The sequence below is a fragment of the Cydia strobilella genome, chromosome Z (assembly GCF_947568885.1).
Source record: "Cydia strobilella chromosome Z, ilCydStro3.1, whole genome shotgun sequence".
Taxonomy (NCBI): domain Eukaryota; kingdom Metazoa; phylum Arthropoda; class Insecta; order Lepidoptera; family Tortricidae; genus Cydia; species Cydia strobilella.
This window is the reverse complement of record NC_086068.1, coordinates 2,498,388-2,515,462: the sequence shown is the minus strand read 5'-3', so window position 1 is coordinate 2,515,462 and position 17,075 is coordinate 2,498,388. Positions and strand designations below refer to the sequence as shown.

Sequence of the window (17,075 nt, the reverse complement as noted above, 5' to 3'; positions counted from 1 at the left end):
GTACCAAATAGGAAATGAAAAAAAAACGTTCGTGTAATTTTTTTTTTATTTAATAATAGGGAATATTACGCGAAACTCGGCGTAGGTGGCGTCACTATCACAATCGGAGGGTCTATCGTGAAACAAGAAAATCGAACTTTCGTTATCTAACATCTGTCACTCTTGCGTATTCGAGCGATAAAGAGGCAGCTAGATAACGAAATTTCGGATTCGAGTTTTCCGGTAGGTCCCCTGAAAACTTGTCAAAAACCTGTGCACTAAAAAAGCTAGTGCTGCACTCTGGTGGCAGAACATTGCAGTAATATCCCCTATTCCTCGTCCTTTGGTAATCTGAAATAAAAAGTTGAGTTTTGTGACCAACAATATTAATAAAAGGAACATTCATCAATGATCATTAATGTCTTTTTTATTAGGGTTCCGTACCCAAAGGGTAAAAACGGGACCCTATTACTAATACTTCGCTGTCCGTCTGTCTGTCACCAGGCTGTATTTCATGAACCGTGATGATGAGATGATGTATTTCTGTTGCCGCTATAACAACAAATACTAAAAAGTACGGTCCCCTTGGTGCGCGCGTCCGACCCGCACTTGACCGGTTTTTAGTATTAAACTATAGTCTGGCAAACACAATCTGTCAGTAAGTAAGAACAAAGAAAACTATAGGTACAGTCGAAGGCAAAAATATCAATCCAGACAAATGGCTTAAAAATATGTGAACACGATTTTATTGTCTAAGCGTACACATATTTTTGAGACTTTGGGAATGTATATATATTTATGCCCTTGACTGTACTCATCAATTAAAATGAGACAGTCCTGGGCCAAACTATAAGAAAGCTGTAAATGTCGATAGGTTATTGATGAGGTCGATACATCACTATGCCAAAAATATAACCTATCATACTTAGCAGAAAAGTTCGAAAATATATGCAAAAATCTATATAGACTTGAATGCAAGTAATAATTACATAAACAACATATCGATTTCTATGTTTAGGGTCAGGTCCTATAAATTAATTTGTTCAAAATTGAACAAAACTCACCGATTAAAGGTTATCGGTTCGTGCTTATTTTCTTTTCTTCCTGTATGCGATTTACAGCCCTCGATCACACAAGACATTATCACAAAGGGAACTTCAAACCATTACAAATAAAAACTCAGCACGTTTTCCAACAATCTGTCAGGAATAGCAACAATATAATTAAAATAAACCAAGATGACCGCTGAAACATCCCGAAATATTTCAACTAAAATAATACGACTATGTCAAGTTGTTACAGTTGACACCTACCTGTGAAATAACGAACATATATTTTATTTGGCTGGATTATATTATAGAACCACATAAGACCATTTGACATTTCCCTCAGTTCATCTTATGACAATACTGAAAAAAACGAAAGAACTTGCGGATTGTTGTCTCACTCACTCATAGACAAAAAGTAATAACGTGTTGTGAATACGATATCTTTTACCAAGCTTTTATTTTTGCCCGGCTTCTTTGCTTTAGTCATTATTCTGAGGTATGAAAAGTGTCCATCAAAAAACAGTAATTAGGCGGCGCCACCATACACCGAAATACTACCAAAAACAACCTACGTAATTTGGTCGGGTTATTTGTTGCCTTATATGGTTCATGTTATACTCATGTCCCAGAGCCTAACTAGCGCCACCGGAGAGATTAGGAACTATTATTTAAAGCTAAAAGCGGTAACTTTTGCATCAATCCTGCCATAAGAGATTGGCATCCTTTCTATACCATCCATAAATATAGGCCTTTGTCCTTTAGTGCACCTGCATGAAATAAGATCTTTTTCGTGATAAAAATGTACTACGAATACGTACAGAATTGTCACTGTCTACTGTATAACAAATCTGATGTTTGACCAGCGGAAGGTCTATCTTTAGGTGAAAGAAAACGTGTCACGTATTTGCTGCTGCAGCAGTATTTAGGGGATTATTGCCGGCAGCGCGAGAGGCAGCGGCGTGGGTTGAATGTTAATGTAGTATTATGTTTTGTTTAATGTCCAGTGCCTCCTGTCGGGATATGTACGGCGTACAAGAGCAAAGGGCGGCCGACCTGCAAGCGGAAACAAGGGCCCTCTGTACCAGCGAATATTCCGATATTGCCCCGCTTTCCGGAGGCAACGTGCTGTTCTCAACTCTTGAGGGTAGACCATCGGCTTACACTTTCGACAGCAGTCCTGAGCTTCAGGTAAGATATTGTCAGATTTATCTGTCACAGTGAACTGGCAAGCTGAGAGTGTTCACTTTACTAGTACCAAAGATAGATATAACTCCGTAATAGATGGATACAGTCTAAGGAAAAAAAACGTGCCTCGAAAATCAAGAAAATTTGATTCTCGTTCAGAGGGCGCTACTAGTTTTGGCCTACAGTCGTATAGATGGCGTTGACGGTTTCGTTTGTTATTTAATAATTTTAACGCATATCAGTGAAAGAACATGGGTCAAAATCATAAAAATAATTAATGCAAATAAAAAAATCATTTATCTATATTTAAATACATTCTATCGTATTTTTATAAATCTTCATTTTTAGTTTTAAAGTGTGTTGACAGATGGCAGTGAATTTACTGGGGTTACAAAATTTACTATGACAGTAACGCTCTAGTATCAGTTACTCTATGCTAGTACCTACTCTTAGAGCGTTTTCACATTCGGATGTTTGAAGGAAGTAAAGTGTAATACAATACAATACAATACAAATCCTCTTTATTGCATAACCTCAGAAAAAATGTACATGGAAACACAAATAATACATGAAGACAGAGGTGACAACACATACATGAAATACATGTGTTTCTCTGTATTTATATCTGACCGCACGCGCGACACCGTATATGGCAGGGTCGCCATGTAAGGTGAGGGTTCGGAGTTGAGTAGAAACGAGTGTTCAGCTTAAATTTAATAAATCATTACTACTAAAAAACGATAAATAACACATTAAAGGCGGATTTAATACCAATGGCACTCTCCTGCAGCTGTTTTTGTGATAGGTGCCTTCCGATATCCGATATCGGTAAAGCGCTTCCGATAAATTCAGACAGCTGGTAATATTTGTTTGTGTGCGTATGTGTAGGCATAATGCTTGTTTTAGTGTGCGTGACCGCTAAAGACGGCGCCCGGGCGCGCCACCGCGGCCTGACTACGCGGATGTAGGATCCTACATCCGATATCGGATCGTACAATGTGAAGACGCTCTTACGTTGTTCCCTCTTTAAGACACTATTTTGTTTTCTACTCTAATACGAGTGTAAGAAGCGCTGGTGGCATAGCGGCATAGAGTAACTTATACTAGAGCGGTACTGTCATAGTAAATTTTGTAACCCCAGTAAATTCACTGCCATCTGTCGACACACTTTAAAACTAAAAATGAAGATTTATAAAAATGCGATAAAATGTATTTAAATATGGATAAATGATTTTTTTTATTTGCATTAATTATTTTTATGATTTTGACCCATGTTCTTTCAATGATATGCGTTAAAATTGTTAAATAACAAACGAAACCGTCAACGCCATCTATACGACAGTAGGCCAAAGCTATTAGCGCCCTCTGATCGAGAATCAAATTTTCTTGATTTTCGAGGCACGTTTTTTCCTTAGACTGTATCCATCTATTACGGAGTTATATCTATAGTTGGTCAAGCAAATCTTGTCAGTAAATGGTAACAAAAAAACTATACTCATACTTTTCTTTTGGGTGCTAGTACTAGTGTAAGACAAGGATAGTATGATTCTCTCTGTCTATGTTTGAAATGAAACAGTCCCTTGACAAACTATATCTTTGATAGCGGTAAGAGTGTACCAATGAGTTTTTCGGAACTTATGTACGAAATGTTATTTGATATTTACCAGTTGTTTTTCGGTGAAGAAAAACTTGGAAAAAGAATAAAATCTTGTCAGTCAATGATTTTTTTGTAGGAAAGTCAAAGATTGCAGACACGATTGATCTGGTGACGGCAACAGGACAATTTAAAACTCCTTTTTGACATAGCGACGACCGATCTGGCCTAGTGACCCTTTATGCCTGTGAAGCCGACGGTCCTGGGTTCGAATCCCGGTAATTTATTTGTGTGATGAGCACAGCTACCTATTTGTATTTAAGTATTTATATATTGTAGTAAAACTCCACAATATGATAGAATATATAGTTTATTTGATCACTTTTACACTACAAAATATTCACTATAATAACTTTAGTTGAACACCGTTCGCTTGTCCGAAGCATCCGAACCATCCGGTGGTTAAAACCAGAATGCCCGCCATGCTCTCCCTTCCCGCCAACACCAACCTGTCAAAACTGACAGCTAATTTCTAACCGATATTAATATTACCCTCGAATTGACGAATGACTCAAATCACCTTACAATATTATATATATCGTTGTCCCATAAGTCCCATAACACAAGCCTCCTTGGGCTTACCGTAGGACTTAGTCAATCTGTGTAAGAATGTCCTATAATATTTATTTATTCTTTCCCACAGGAATGGGTAACGGCAACCGACATCCGTATCTCCCTGGACCGTCTGAACACGTTCGGTGACGAGATCTTCGGGGACAGCTCTGTACTGCAGTCATATTGGTACGCCATCGCCGACGTGGCCGTTGGTGCTAGGTGCACGTGCAACGGACACGCGTCTATCTGCGACCGGCAGAATGGTGTAATGACCTGCAGGTAAGTTTATAAAATACTAAAGTCAGTTTTTTTGGGTTTCGTACTCAAAGGGTAAAAACGGGACCCTATTACCAAAGATAGATATAACTCCGTAATCGATAGATAGAGTCTAAGGAAAAAACGTGCCTCGAAAATCACGAAAATTTGACTCTCGATCAGACGGCGCCACTAGTTTTGGCCTACTCTCGTATAGAGGGCGACGGTTTCCTGTGTTATTTATAATTTTAACGCATATCCGTTAAAGAACATGGGTCAAAAATCATATAAAAATAATTAATGCAAATAAAAAAATCATTTATCCATATTTAAATACATTTTAACGTATTTTTATAAATCTTCATTTTTAGTTTTAAAGTATGTCGATAGATGGCAGTGAATTTACAGTGGTTACAAAATTTACTATGACAGTACCGCTCTATCTTATTATATCCTCTTTGCTATTACTAAGATTCCACTGTCCGTCTGTCTGTCACCAGGCTGTATTTCATGAACCGTGATAGCTAGACAGTTGAAATGTTCACATATGATGTATTACTGTTTGACACGATTTGATAAGATGGCGGAATCGATTCGGTCGATAGATAAAGTAAAGCTCTATTTTAATTGAGTTCCGTTTAACACAATGAGACTTGACGATATTAAAATTTATCTTTTTAGTTTTGTAACATAATCATATGTTTTAAGTGATTTGTATTTATTTTTACGAAATATTTAAAAAAAATATATTTGGTTTTTGGGATTCAATTATATTTTATTATAAAGTATTAGCCTAAAACGTTCATGGCGTGGAATGGAATAAACTCAAGTGTCACAGAGCTCAAGTTATTTGAAAAGGATTATATGAATATTTATTTATTTATTTATCATTTATTATTATTCGAAGATCCAACTGGCTGTTAACATGTCTATAGTTTTTATAAATATGATACAAAAAGCCAATTACAGGTTCTCACCAGTAGCTACATATTCACCATAGAGTAACTTATACTAGAGCGGTACTGTCATAGTAAATTTTGTAACCCCAGTAAATTCACTGCCATCTGTCGACACACTTTAAAACTAAAAATGAAGATTTATAAAAATACGATAGAATGTATTTAAATATAGATAAATGATTTTTTTTATTTGCATTAATTATTTTTATGATTTTGACCCATGTTCTTTCACTGATATGCGTTAAAATTGTTAAATAACAAACGAAACCGTCAACGCCATCTATACGACTGTAGGCCAAAACTAGTAGCGCCCTCTGAACGAGAATCAAATTTTCTTGATTTTCGAGGCACGTTTTTTTCTTAGACTGTATCTATCTATTACGGAGTTATATCTATCTTCCATATTAACAAAAACAATTGGTGGTTAGCACTATTGCACGATTCCTATTTCCACGCCAAAGCTATAGTAAACTTATAAATCGAAATTAACTAAAAAAGATACACAGAGAAAAAGAAAAAATACAGCACAATGAAATTTCAATAAGGCATGCTCGCTTAAAGAACTCCTCCGTCAGGATACGTCGCACAGTTTGGATGTTGCTGTTGAAAATATCAATGTCCTGCTCCCTCGTAAGTTTATTTAGGCATTTACTAGCACGTATCAAAAAACTGTTCTGTCTGTAGTTATGTAATATCATAGAGTAACTTATACTAGAGCGGTACTGTCATAGTAAATTTTGTAACCCCAGTAAATTCACTGCCATCTGTCGACACACTTTAAAACTAAAAATAAATATTTATAAAAATACGATAAAATGTATTTAAATATGGATAAATGATTTTTTTATTTGCATTAATTATTTTTATATGATTTTGACCCATGTTCTTTCACGCGTTAAAATTATGAATAACAAACGAAACAGTCAACGCCCTCTATACGAGTGTAGGCCAAAACTAGTGGCGCCATCTGATCGAGAATCAAATTTTCGTGATTTTCGAGGCACGTTTTTTCCTTAGACTGTATCCATCTATTACGGAGTTATATCTATCTTTGGTAATATATAACAAATTTGAACATAATAATACAGATGTGAACACAACACGGCCGGTCGTTCCTGTGAGCGCTGCAGGGACTCTTACAACGACGCGCCGTGGGGCAGAGCGACCACTACCAACGTGTTCGAGTGCAAGGGTAAGTTGATATGTTACGTCAAGGGCCTGACACTCATTGATAGAGAAATATAGTCTTATTGCGATTCCTATAAGAGGAAGGAGAAAATAGTGCCATGCTTTGTCTTTATCACCGACCGGGTGGCATCATAGGTAGGCGATGGCGAAATATCGAAATTTATAAGAGAAAAATCCTATGCTGCCCAAATTTTATATGAATATTCTTTCTCTTACCCCCGGTCGCTCGGTGGCACGTCTATAACTACTTGTATATACTATGTCTATGGTGTACGTATATAGCGCTGTCTTGACGAAACAACGTGTGCTACTCTGCAGCGGCGCCACCATAATGAATATCAATGGGTTATATGGTGAAATGATGTATTTAATAGGTACATCATGTGCCTATAATGTTTTTGGCTGTATCTGTGATAGGTAACGAAATAATGGGTATTGAAAGTGGCGCCGCTGGGGAGCATACTCTCCAGCGGCGCCACACTCATAAATAGAAATTATATTAGCTATTTTTGATTATATAAATTAATGTTCTAATGCTGTTTATTACTCGTTTATTACGTACCTATTGAAAATATTTATTAAGTTTTGAATTATTTGATTAACAAATAACTGTCAATTTTTTTTTTGTCACACACTTTTATTGCTGTACTTCTTCTCATTTGCATGTCTATCGAGTACTTCTTAAGACCTTTCTAATGAGCCTAAACTTGATGTGTTTGTGTTATTCCATCGAGGAGTTCCTTTGGCTATCTACCGGCTGCATCATCAGAACACCTCCATGTTAGCATATTATTGCATTGTCACCGGAATTACGATAGTACTCCAAATTTCAACTGAATCAGATACCGGGAAGTGGTTTAAATTTTAGGTTCAAGATTTGAAGCACTATATATACATACAAAGGTATATACGCAGTGAAGCTAAATAAAAGTGTGTAAAAATAGGTACAGTCGCCATCGGATATATCGGAGCGGCCGAGACTCTCACAAATATCTGAACACGCCTCTATTGTCAAGGCGCTAGGTGCGTGTTCAGATATTTTTGAGCACCTCGGCCGCTCCGATATATCTGATGGCGACTGTACATATGTCCATAACGCTGCTGCTATCAGCGATTTTTTTTTGTTACAAACCTGTATACAAAAAATGCCTTTTTTAACTTTGTATTCTCATTTCTTTAACAAACGACAGAGAAAGATATAGTTTAGGCATACTACAATGCGCTTATGAACGTCAAAAAAAACTACGCCGGCTCCAACCCTACACCTCTGCCTCGAGAAGATTTAAATCCCCCCAATTGGAGGAGGGTATCCCAATATGGGACCGGAAACAAACAGTGTGAGATTTGATTGGATTCATGTTGTAAGCATTGTAATAAAAGCAAGGTTTTTAGGTTGTATTACCACGCAGTTATTAATCGCTTCGCGCAGCGTTCATGTAATATCACCTAAGCCAGCAATTCCCTATTTCCCGGAGTATTAGCTTATAAATCATTTACAGTACATGTGGTGCTACTTTACCGCCCTAGTGCGGTAATTAGCACAATACGTGCCTATGACGAAAATTTTAACGGCCATATTTACTGTAAAACGTTGTAAAATAGATAGATAGATATATTTTTATTCGATATTAATCAACGTTACCCTTTTTTGCAAATAAAAATTATTGTATTGTATTGCATTGTACACTGTCAATTACATAATAAAAATTGATTACAAAAATCATAATAAATTAAAATTATTCAAATTCACATGAAAATTAATGTCGACAATTTAGCGATACACGTGCGAAAAGGTAATTCGTAACTCGTGTCGATTTAAAACACTACCTTCGGTCGTGTTTCAATTTATCGCCACACGTTTAGAATTTCCTCTTTTCCGCACTTGTATCGTAAATAACTATTACGCGATTAAGTCCTGTCGTTGTGAATAATAATGAGTAAAAATCGTGAAAGTTTAAATCAATTTTCATGTTAATAGCTTCTGTGCAAAAATTGTAACAATATTTTAATGGTGCATAGTATATTAGTCCTCACGATTCTTTTCTTTCGAGCGAAAGTTGTTTAATTAGGTTTTTAATCGATGAAGTTACTAGAGAATGGCCTCAAAATTGCTATTCATACTTATTGTCAATCGTATTATGGTCTAAAAACCGGCCAAGTTCCATTTAAATTACATACACCCTTAAATTAAACCGTTGTATTAATGTTAGTATGTATACCAACAGTTTAAATTCGATAACATACACATACAAACTTATCACAATAACTATTCCCCTTCCAGCCTGCAATTGCAACGGGTTCTCCAACAAATGTTACTTCGACAAGGACCTATATGAACACACTGGGCACGGCGGTCACTGTATAGATTGTGCCGAGAACAGAGACGGACCGAACTGTGAGAGATGCAGGGAGAATTACTTCTCGTCGCAGGGGGACATATGTCTACCTTGCAATTGTGATGCTACTGGTAAGTGCATAGGGTAAACACGCATTATTTTACCCATTTTCAACCAAAAGGGTACTTAGATCAGTACGGTTTTTACTCACTATTATTATAAGTCGCTTTTGGCGACATGTTCAATCGGGACGGAGGCTGGATGTTGCCACCTGCATGGAAGCCTATAATACCTAGGGTCAAGCGGCAAGTGTGTTGTGACGATCGCGGGGACATAGTGAGTGCAGTGTGCTTGACTTCGTTCGATACAGCACTTGACGACTCCATCTGCGGACTGCCCCGCGCCCCCCGCCCCTGCCCCATCAGCGCGTGCGGCAGTGCACGTCGTACAACCGCCGCGGACACGAGCGCCTGAGGATGGATTCCCAAAGAATCCGAAACATGTCGCCAAAAGCGACTAAAAATAATAGTGAGTAAAAACCGTACTGATCTAAATATTTTGAAATATGTCTCACGATAGTTTAAGTGCGAACAAAAGGGTACTTATTGTCGCTTGTCAGTAAGGCGCTATTTCCATATAGATTCAATTAGAAATCAACCTTATCAACAAGCGACAATGTAGTACCTTTTGGTTGAAAACGTCACATTTGGTGACTTCGGTGATACAAGTTTTGAAGCATGACATTCGGAAAGCTAGTGAATTAGGGCCTTTTAAATGGGCCTCACGGCAAAGCCGCCGAGGCCGTGAAGCCGTGAGGCCCATTTAAAAGGCCCTAGTTCACTAGCTTTCTGTATGTCATGCTTCAAAACTTGTATCACCGAATTAGGCGTGTCACCAAATAATGCGAATTTACCCTACGAAGTACATACTAAGATTCAGTAGAACGAAAAACCGGCCAAGTGCGAGTCGGAATACACGAAGGGTGCCGTACCATTACGCAAAAAAACGGAAAAAAAATCACGTTTGTTGTATGGGAGCCTCACTTCAAAATTTATTTTATTCTGTTTTTAGTATTTGTTCTTATAGCGGTAACAGAAATACATCATCTGTGAAAATTTCAACTGCCTAGCTATCATTTCTGCTAGCCATTTCAACTGACGAGCGGTCTGGCCTAGTGGGTAGTGACCCTGCCTGTGAAGCCGATGGTCCTGGGTTCGAATCCCGGTAAGGGCATTTATTTGTGTTATGAGCACAGATATTTGTTCCCGAGTCATGGGTGTTTTCTATGTAATTAAGTATTTATTTAATAGGTATCAAATTAAAAACTAGCACTTTAATAACTGATCCTCTGGGTAGTATTACAGTATTTATTAGATAGCTCTGCTGAGTGAGCATAGCGGAACATAGCCGAGGAGTAAGGAGTAATACAAAACCCGGGTAATGCTAATTCATTTCGATAGACACTTCGTAACACATATTTTACATTAACATAGGTTCCCGCAGCCTCCAATGCAACGCCGAGGGCAAATGTCAGTGCAAGCCCGGCGTCACCGGCGAAAAATGCGACGCATGCGCACCCAACCATTACGACTTCACTGCATTAGGTTGCAAGCCATGTGACTGCAACGATGCGGGCAGTTATGGCAACATGCCACAGTGTGACCCGGTCACTGGCGTTTGCCAGTGCAAGCAGAATGTTGAAGGCAGGAGATGTCGCGAGTAAGTATATATTTGTTGAAAGTAGGCATTTATTGATAGTAGGACCGTAAGCCTGGTGTAACTACGCATGCGAGCCTAATCACTAGGACTTCACAGCATTAGGCTGCAAACCTTGTGACTGCAACGATGCGGGCAGTTATGGCAACATGCCACAGTGTGACCCGGTCACTGGCGTTTGCCAGTGCAAGCAGAATGTTGAAGGCAGGAGATGTCGCGAGTAAGTATATATTTGTTAAAAGTAGGCATTGACTGATGCTAGGACCGTAAGCCTGGTGTAACTACGCATGCGAGCCTAATTACTACGACTTCACAGCATTAGGTTGCAAACCATGTGACTGCAACGATGCGGGCAGTTATGACAACATGCCACAGTGTGACCCGATCACTGGCGTTTGCCAGTGCAAGCAGAATGTTGAAGGCAGGAGATGTCGCGAGTAAGTATATATTTGTTAAAAGTAGGCATTGACTGATGCTAGGACCGTAAGCCTGGTGTAACTACGCATGCGGGCCTAATTACTACGACTTCACAGCATTAGGTTGCAAACCATGTGACTGCAACGATGCGGGCAGTTATGGCAACATGCCACAGTGTGACCCGGTCACTGGCGTTTGCCAGTGCAAGCAGAATGTTGAAGGCAGGAGATGTCGCGAGTAAGTATATATTTGTTAAAAGTAGGCATTGACTGATGCTAGGACCGTAAGCCTGGTGTAACTACGCATGCGAGCCTAATCACTACGACTTCACAGCATTAGGTTGCAAACCATGTGACTGCAACGATGCAGGCAGTTATGGCAACATGCCACAGTGTGACCCGGTCACTGGCGTTTGCCAGTGCAAGCAGAATGTTGAAGGCAGGAGATGTCGCGAGTAAGTATATATTTGTTAAAAGTAGGCATTGACTGATGCTAGGACCGTAAGCCTGGTGTAACTACGCATGCGAGCCTAATTACTACGACTTCACAGCATTAGGTTGCAAACCATGTGACTGCAACGATGCGGGCAGTTATGGCAACATGCCACAGTGTGACCCGGTCACTGGCGTTTGCCAGTGCAAGCAGAATGTTGAAGGCAGGAGATGTCGCGAGTAAGTATATATTTGTTAAAAGTAGGCATTGACTGATGCTAGGACCGTAAGCCTGGTGTAACTACGCATGCGAGCCTAATCACTACGACTTCACAGCATTAGGTTGCAAACCATGTGACTGCAACGATGCAGGCAGTTATGGCAACATGCCACAGTGTGACCCGGTCACTGGCGTTTGCCAGTGCAAGCAGAATGTTGAAGGCAGGAGATGTCGCGAGTAAGTAAAACATACATTAAACCAAGCTACACAAAGGTAATAAAGTGCAACAGCGCGGGGACCACAACAACCAGAACCACACTGTCAGAACAACATACTATTTTTTTTTATTATTACACCAACACGTATACCAACAAGTTTAATCGAGACTCTCCGGAAGCTGAGAGTAACCGGTATTCCATCGTTCCCAGCGAACCATAAAATTCCGTTCCCTCTTCTTTCCGGTTAGGAGAGAACGTAATTTTTTAGTTCGCGTTCCATCAAATAACCGGTTTTTAATGAACGAAATAATATAACGGTTTGTGAACGATAATACCAGTTATTAAATCACATTTACAATCGGGTCTATCGCGAATTTAGTTGTCTGTGTTGACATTTTGCTGGGACGTCAGTTAGCCGCGACCACGACCAGTGAAACCTGTCTCGATACGTCGGTAAATAAAGGTAACAAAATAAATTCGCGATAGACCCGATTGTAAATGTGATTTAATATGTGTTCAAAACGCGAAAGTTTTAAATGTGATAATAACAGTTATTTCAAAACCGGTTCCTAACCCTGACTTCATCGCTTTTCCCGATTTAGTTAAATGAACCGTTTATTAAATTCGACCTATTTTGCAGATGTAAACCAGGCTTCTTCAACCTGGATCTTGACAACGAGTTCGGCTGCACACCCTGCTTCTGCTTCGGACATTCGTCGCAATGTAACTCAGCGCCGAAATACCAGTCTTACGAACTGAGCGCTCATTTCCTCAGAGACTCTGAGAAGTGGAGCGCTGAGACAGACAGGCGGGAGCCAGCGGCGTTGCAGTTTAACGCTAACACTCAGAATATTGGTAAGTGGCAAGGGCGTGACACTTTTTGATAGAGAAATATAGTCTTATTATGATTCCTATAAGAGGAAAGAGAAAATAGTGCCATGCTTTGTCTTTATCACCGACCGGGCATTTTTTCATGGTCGGGTTATGGCATCATAGCAAGGCGATGGAGAAATACCGAAATTTATAATTGTGAAAGAGAACAAGGATTATGCTGCCATACATGAATATGTCTTTCTCTTACCCCAGCCGGGCTAGCACATGATTGGCGCGAGAGTATCTCGCCGCGACATAGACTACCCGTCCCTCTTTAATTCATACAGTTAGTAAAAGACGGGTAGTCTATCTCGCGGCGAGATACTGTCGCGCCAATCATATGCTCGGCCTACTGGTCGCTCGGTTTCATGTCTATAACTACTTGTATATACTATGTCTATATGTAAGTAGCCTTTCCCTGGCATACGTCATTTTTGAATTGAAGGAATTTCGATTTTATTTTAATTAATCAAATTCTAAATTCAATTGATGTTAATTGTCCGCGAGGCGGTTCCTGCCACTTCAAGGGGTATTAGGCAAGTTAGCGCTGAAATGCCAGACTTATTTCAGAAGAGACAGAAAAGCACATTTTGTGTGTATCCAAATAGTAAATGTAATTTAGTAATAAGGTGTAATGGAAGCTTCCTGTATAACTTTAATAACATCCCGTGTACTTTACAAATAAATATCTTATCTTATCTAAAGTGGAGCGCTGAAATGGATAGACGGGTACCGGCGGCAATGAAACGCTTTTGTATAAATGGTTGGCCACTTAGTGGCTTCAGAAATGTATCACTAAAAACTAAGTGCTCAGTCTTAGAGAAGTAGAGCGCTGAATTCTATAAACAGTGACAATGTAGAGAACAATAAATAGATAGAGTTTTGAATGATTCACGGTTAGTTTCACTAGACTTATATTGACCGGGATACGCGTAGTGATACCGTGAGTGTAGTGTGTTTGGACAGACCAACGAGTGTGAACGCGACCGGACCAACAAGTGTGAATGCGACCGTTGGTAACGTTGAAAGTGAACGCAGCCGACGCGCAAGAATGAGGGTAGACAGAGCGCTGTCTACACAACTTTGACACCCACCCGCTATCTTCAGTCACCCGTGAACATGATGCATGTAACTGCGTCGAAATATCGGGAGCTCACAAATAATACAAAAGGTAATCACGGTCTATATCCCGGTCAATATAAGTCTAATAAATAGATAATTCGTAAACTCATACTAATTATTAAAATTATTCTAAATCTAAAAAAAATGTTCTTCAGGCGCAAATAGATGCATAAATTATGACGAGTGCTGTGCTTTATTTATTTATTTGACTATTTATCGTCAAAATGTGCCGTAGTTTACGACTAATCTTAACTTTCATACTTAATTTAAACACTTTATCCCCTTTCCTACGCAGAAGTCCGTTCATCAGGCCCGGAAACGGTCTACTTCCTCGCCTCCAACCAGTTCTTGGGCGACCAGCGTCCGTCCTACAACCACAAGCTGAAGTTCACCCTCCGTCTTGGAGAAAGTAGGGGGTATCCGTCGGCCCAGGATATAATTCTGGAGGGGGCGCAGGAGTCCGTGGCTATCAATATTTATGCTCAAAATAATCCTGAACCTTCTGATCAAGTAAGTAAAACATTTAAGCTAACTCAGTAACGCTGAAGTTCTTTCTACGCCTGGGGGAAAGTAGGGGGTATCCGTCGGCCCAGGATATAATTCTGGAGGGGGCGCAGGAGTCCGTGGCTATCAATATTTATGCTCAAAATAATCCTGAACCTTCTGATCAAGTAAGTAAAACATTTAAGCTAACTCAGTAACGCTGAAATTCTTTCTACGCCTGGGGAAGGTAGGGGGTATCCGTCGGCCCAGGATATAATTCTGGAGGGGGCACAGGAGTCCGTGGCTATTAATATTTATGCGCAGAATAATCCGGAACCTTCTGATCAAGTAAGTAAACCATTTAAGCTAACTCAGTACAGCTGAAGTTCTTTCTACGCCTGGGGAAGGTAAGGGGTATCCGTCGGCCCAGGATATAATTCTGGAGGGCCGCAGGAGTCCGTGGCTATCAATAGATATTTACGCTCAAAATAACCCGCAAGTTTTTCGGTAACTGGAATTTTAACGTATAATCCATCTGAACTAACTCCGCACCGACTTTCCAAGGGAGTGTGGAAGTGCCACTGTCAAGTTACTATAAAAATATGACGTTTACCTATAGTAAAGCCTCTTTGTCGCTACTATGTTAGCTTACTGATTGGGTATAATAATAATCCCTTGCTTTTAGATTAAATTGTCTTAAAGGGACTCTGCGCTGTTGGCTTCGGCCCCACGCACGCCTCCCAAAAATCCGGGACCCCATGGTCCCGTGATATGGAAAGGACAAACAAATAATAATAATAATTTAATTATTTATAAACATCATATTACAATGATTGCCTTAAAAACTAGAAACTCTGCTTCTTAATAGCCCTCCACACTCGTGCGCGAATCGCGGCGCGAAGCCGCGAACGCGAGTGTAGAGTTAAGTTCGACTCCACACTCGCGTTCGCGGCTTCGCGCCGCGTAGTCTGGAGCCGACTCTAAATAGGTATTATATACCTATAAATACAATTTTTTATAAAAACGAAAAACATTTAGAATCATTAATAATTCAAATTTAACTTATAAATCTAAAAACTGGTGTATGTGTGTTTGTATGCAGAAAAATTATGCAGTGACAAAATAGCTTTCACCTCTATGTACCAAGTATTTCTGAATTATATAATCTGTTCCAGGCTCAAGAATTCTCCTTCATACTCCACGAGGACCCTCGCTACGGCTGGTCACCAACTCTTCACAACTTTGACTTCATGTCCATTCTGCAGAACCTCACGGCCATCAAGATTAGGGGCACGTTCAATAGGAACGGTGTCGGGTATCTGATGAACGTCAAGCTTGAGACTGCCAAGGTAAGATCTAGGCGAATCTTGATAACCTTTTCGGACAATAGGGATGTTGTCAATTTTTAGGGTTCCGTACCCAAAGGGTAAAAACGGGACCCTATTACTAAGACTCCGCTGTCTGTCCGTCTGTCACCAGGCTGTATCTCGTGATCTGTGATAGCTAGACAGCTGAAATTTTCACAGATGATGTATTTCGGTTGCCACTATAACAACAAATACTAAAAACAGAATAAAATAGAGATTTAAGTGGGGCTCCCATACAACAAACGTGATTTTTGACCGAAGTTAAGCAACGTCGGGCGGGGTCAGTACTTGGATGGGTGACCGTTTTTATAGTTAATGGTACAGAACCCTTCGTGTGTGAGTCCGACTCGCACTTGGCCGGTTTTTAGAACTGTTTTCATTTTATAGATACACACATAATTACTGCAAAAAAAATTTTTTTATTCATTAATTTTTAATAAAAAATCGAGATTAATTAGTTTAGTGTTTAAATTTCGCGCAAAAACGCTCCAAGCTGTCACGTGATCTGGATGACGTAACGATGTGATAAACAAACGACTGTCGGTGCGAGAGGACCACCAGGTTTGACAACTTGTCTGTGCGTGTTTCTCACGCCGTGACGTCACGCGTTCCGATTTGCGTTTGCAGTCACGTGATGCTGGACATTATTTTACTTATAAATATTTTTAATTAATTCATTACGCATATTTACACTTACAGAATGTGATGTTCAGCATTCTAATATTCCCTGCTATGGTAATAACATAACATAGACATAATTTATTGGTAATAAGGTCACAATTTTTTGTTACTTATTTCTACACATTTTATATATTCGCGATTCATGTCAACATCCCTATTGGTATACTTATTAATAACGGGTCACTCACGTATTTTAAGTCGAAAAACGCTCCTGATGACACGCCTCGGTACGGAGTGAAACATGTCGAGCGTTTTTCGACTTAAAATACGCGAGTGACCCGTTATTAATATATTTAATATGTCTGTGTCTCACGGAAGTTTTGTTATTAAAATCCCTATTGGTTATATGTATTCATGCATAAGCTAAGCCACAGCTATAACATAAGA

At 39.5% G+C, this 17,075-nt stretch overlaps 1 protein-coding gene across 1 annotated transcript in view; it reads left to right on the top strand.

The window, feature by feature from the left end:
- The window catches only part of LOC134754576 (laminin subunit gamma-1), a 115,768-nt gene that overhangs the window by 16,975 nt on the left and 81,718 nt on the right, over positions 1-17,075 (top strand). Inside the window, exons 5-12 of the mRNA XM_063690893.1 lie at positions 2,033-2,216; positions 4,511-4,701; positions 6,725-6,828; positions 9,106-9,291; positions 10,654-10,879; positions 12,803-13,017; positions 14,453-14,667; positions 15,816-15,989. Of these exons, the coding sequence (XP_063546963.1) occupies positions 2,033-2,216; positions 4,511-4,701; positions 6,725-6,828; positions 9,106-9,291; positions 10,654-10,879; positions 12,803-13,017; positions 14,453-14,667; positions 15,816-15,989 (1,495 nt within the window). The remainder of the gene's footprint in view (positions 1-2,032; positions 2,217-4,510; positions 4,702-6,724; positions 6,829-9,105; positions 9,292-10,653; positions 10,880-12,802; positions 13,018-14,452; positions 14,668-15,815; positions 15,990-17,075) is intronic.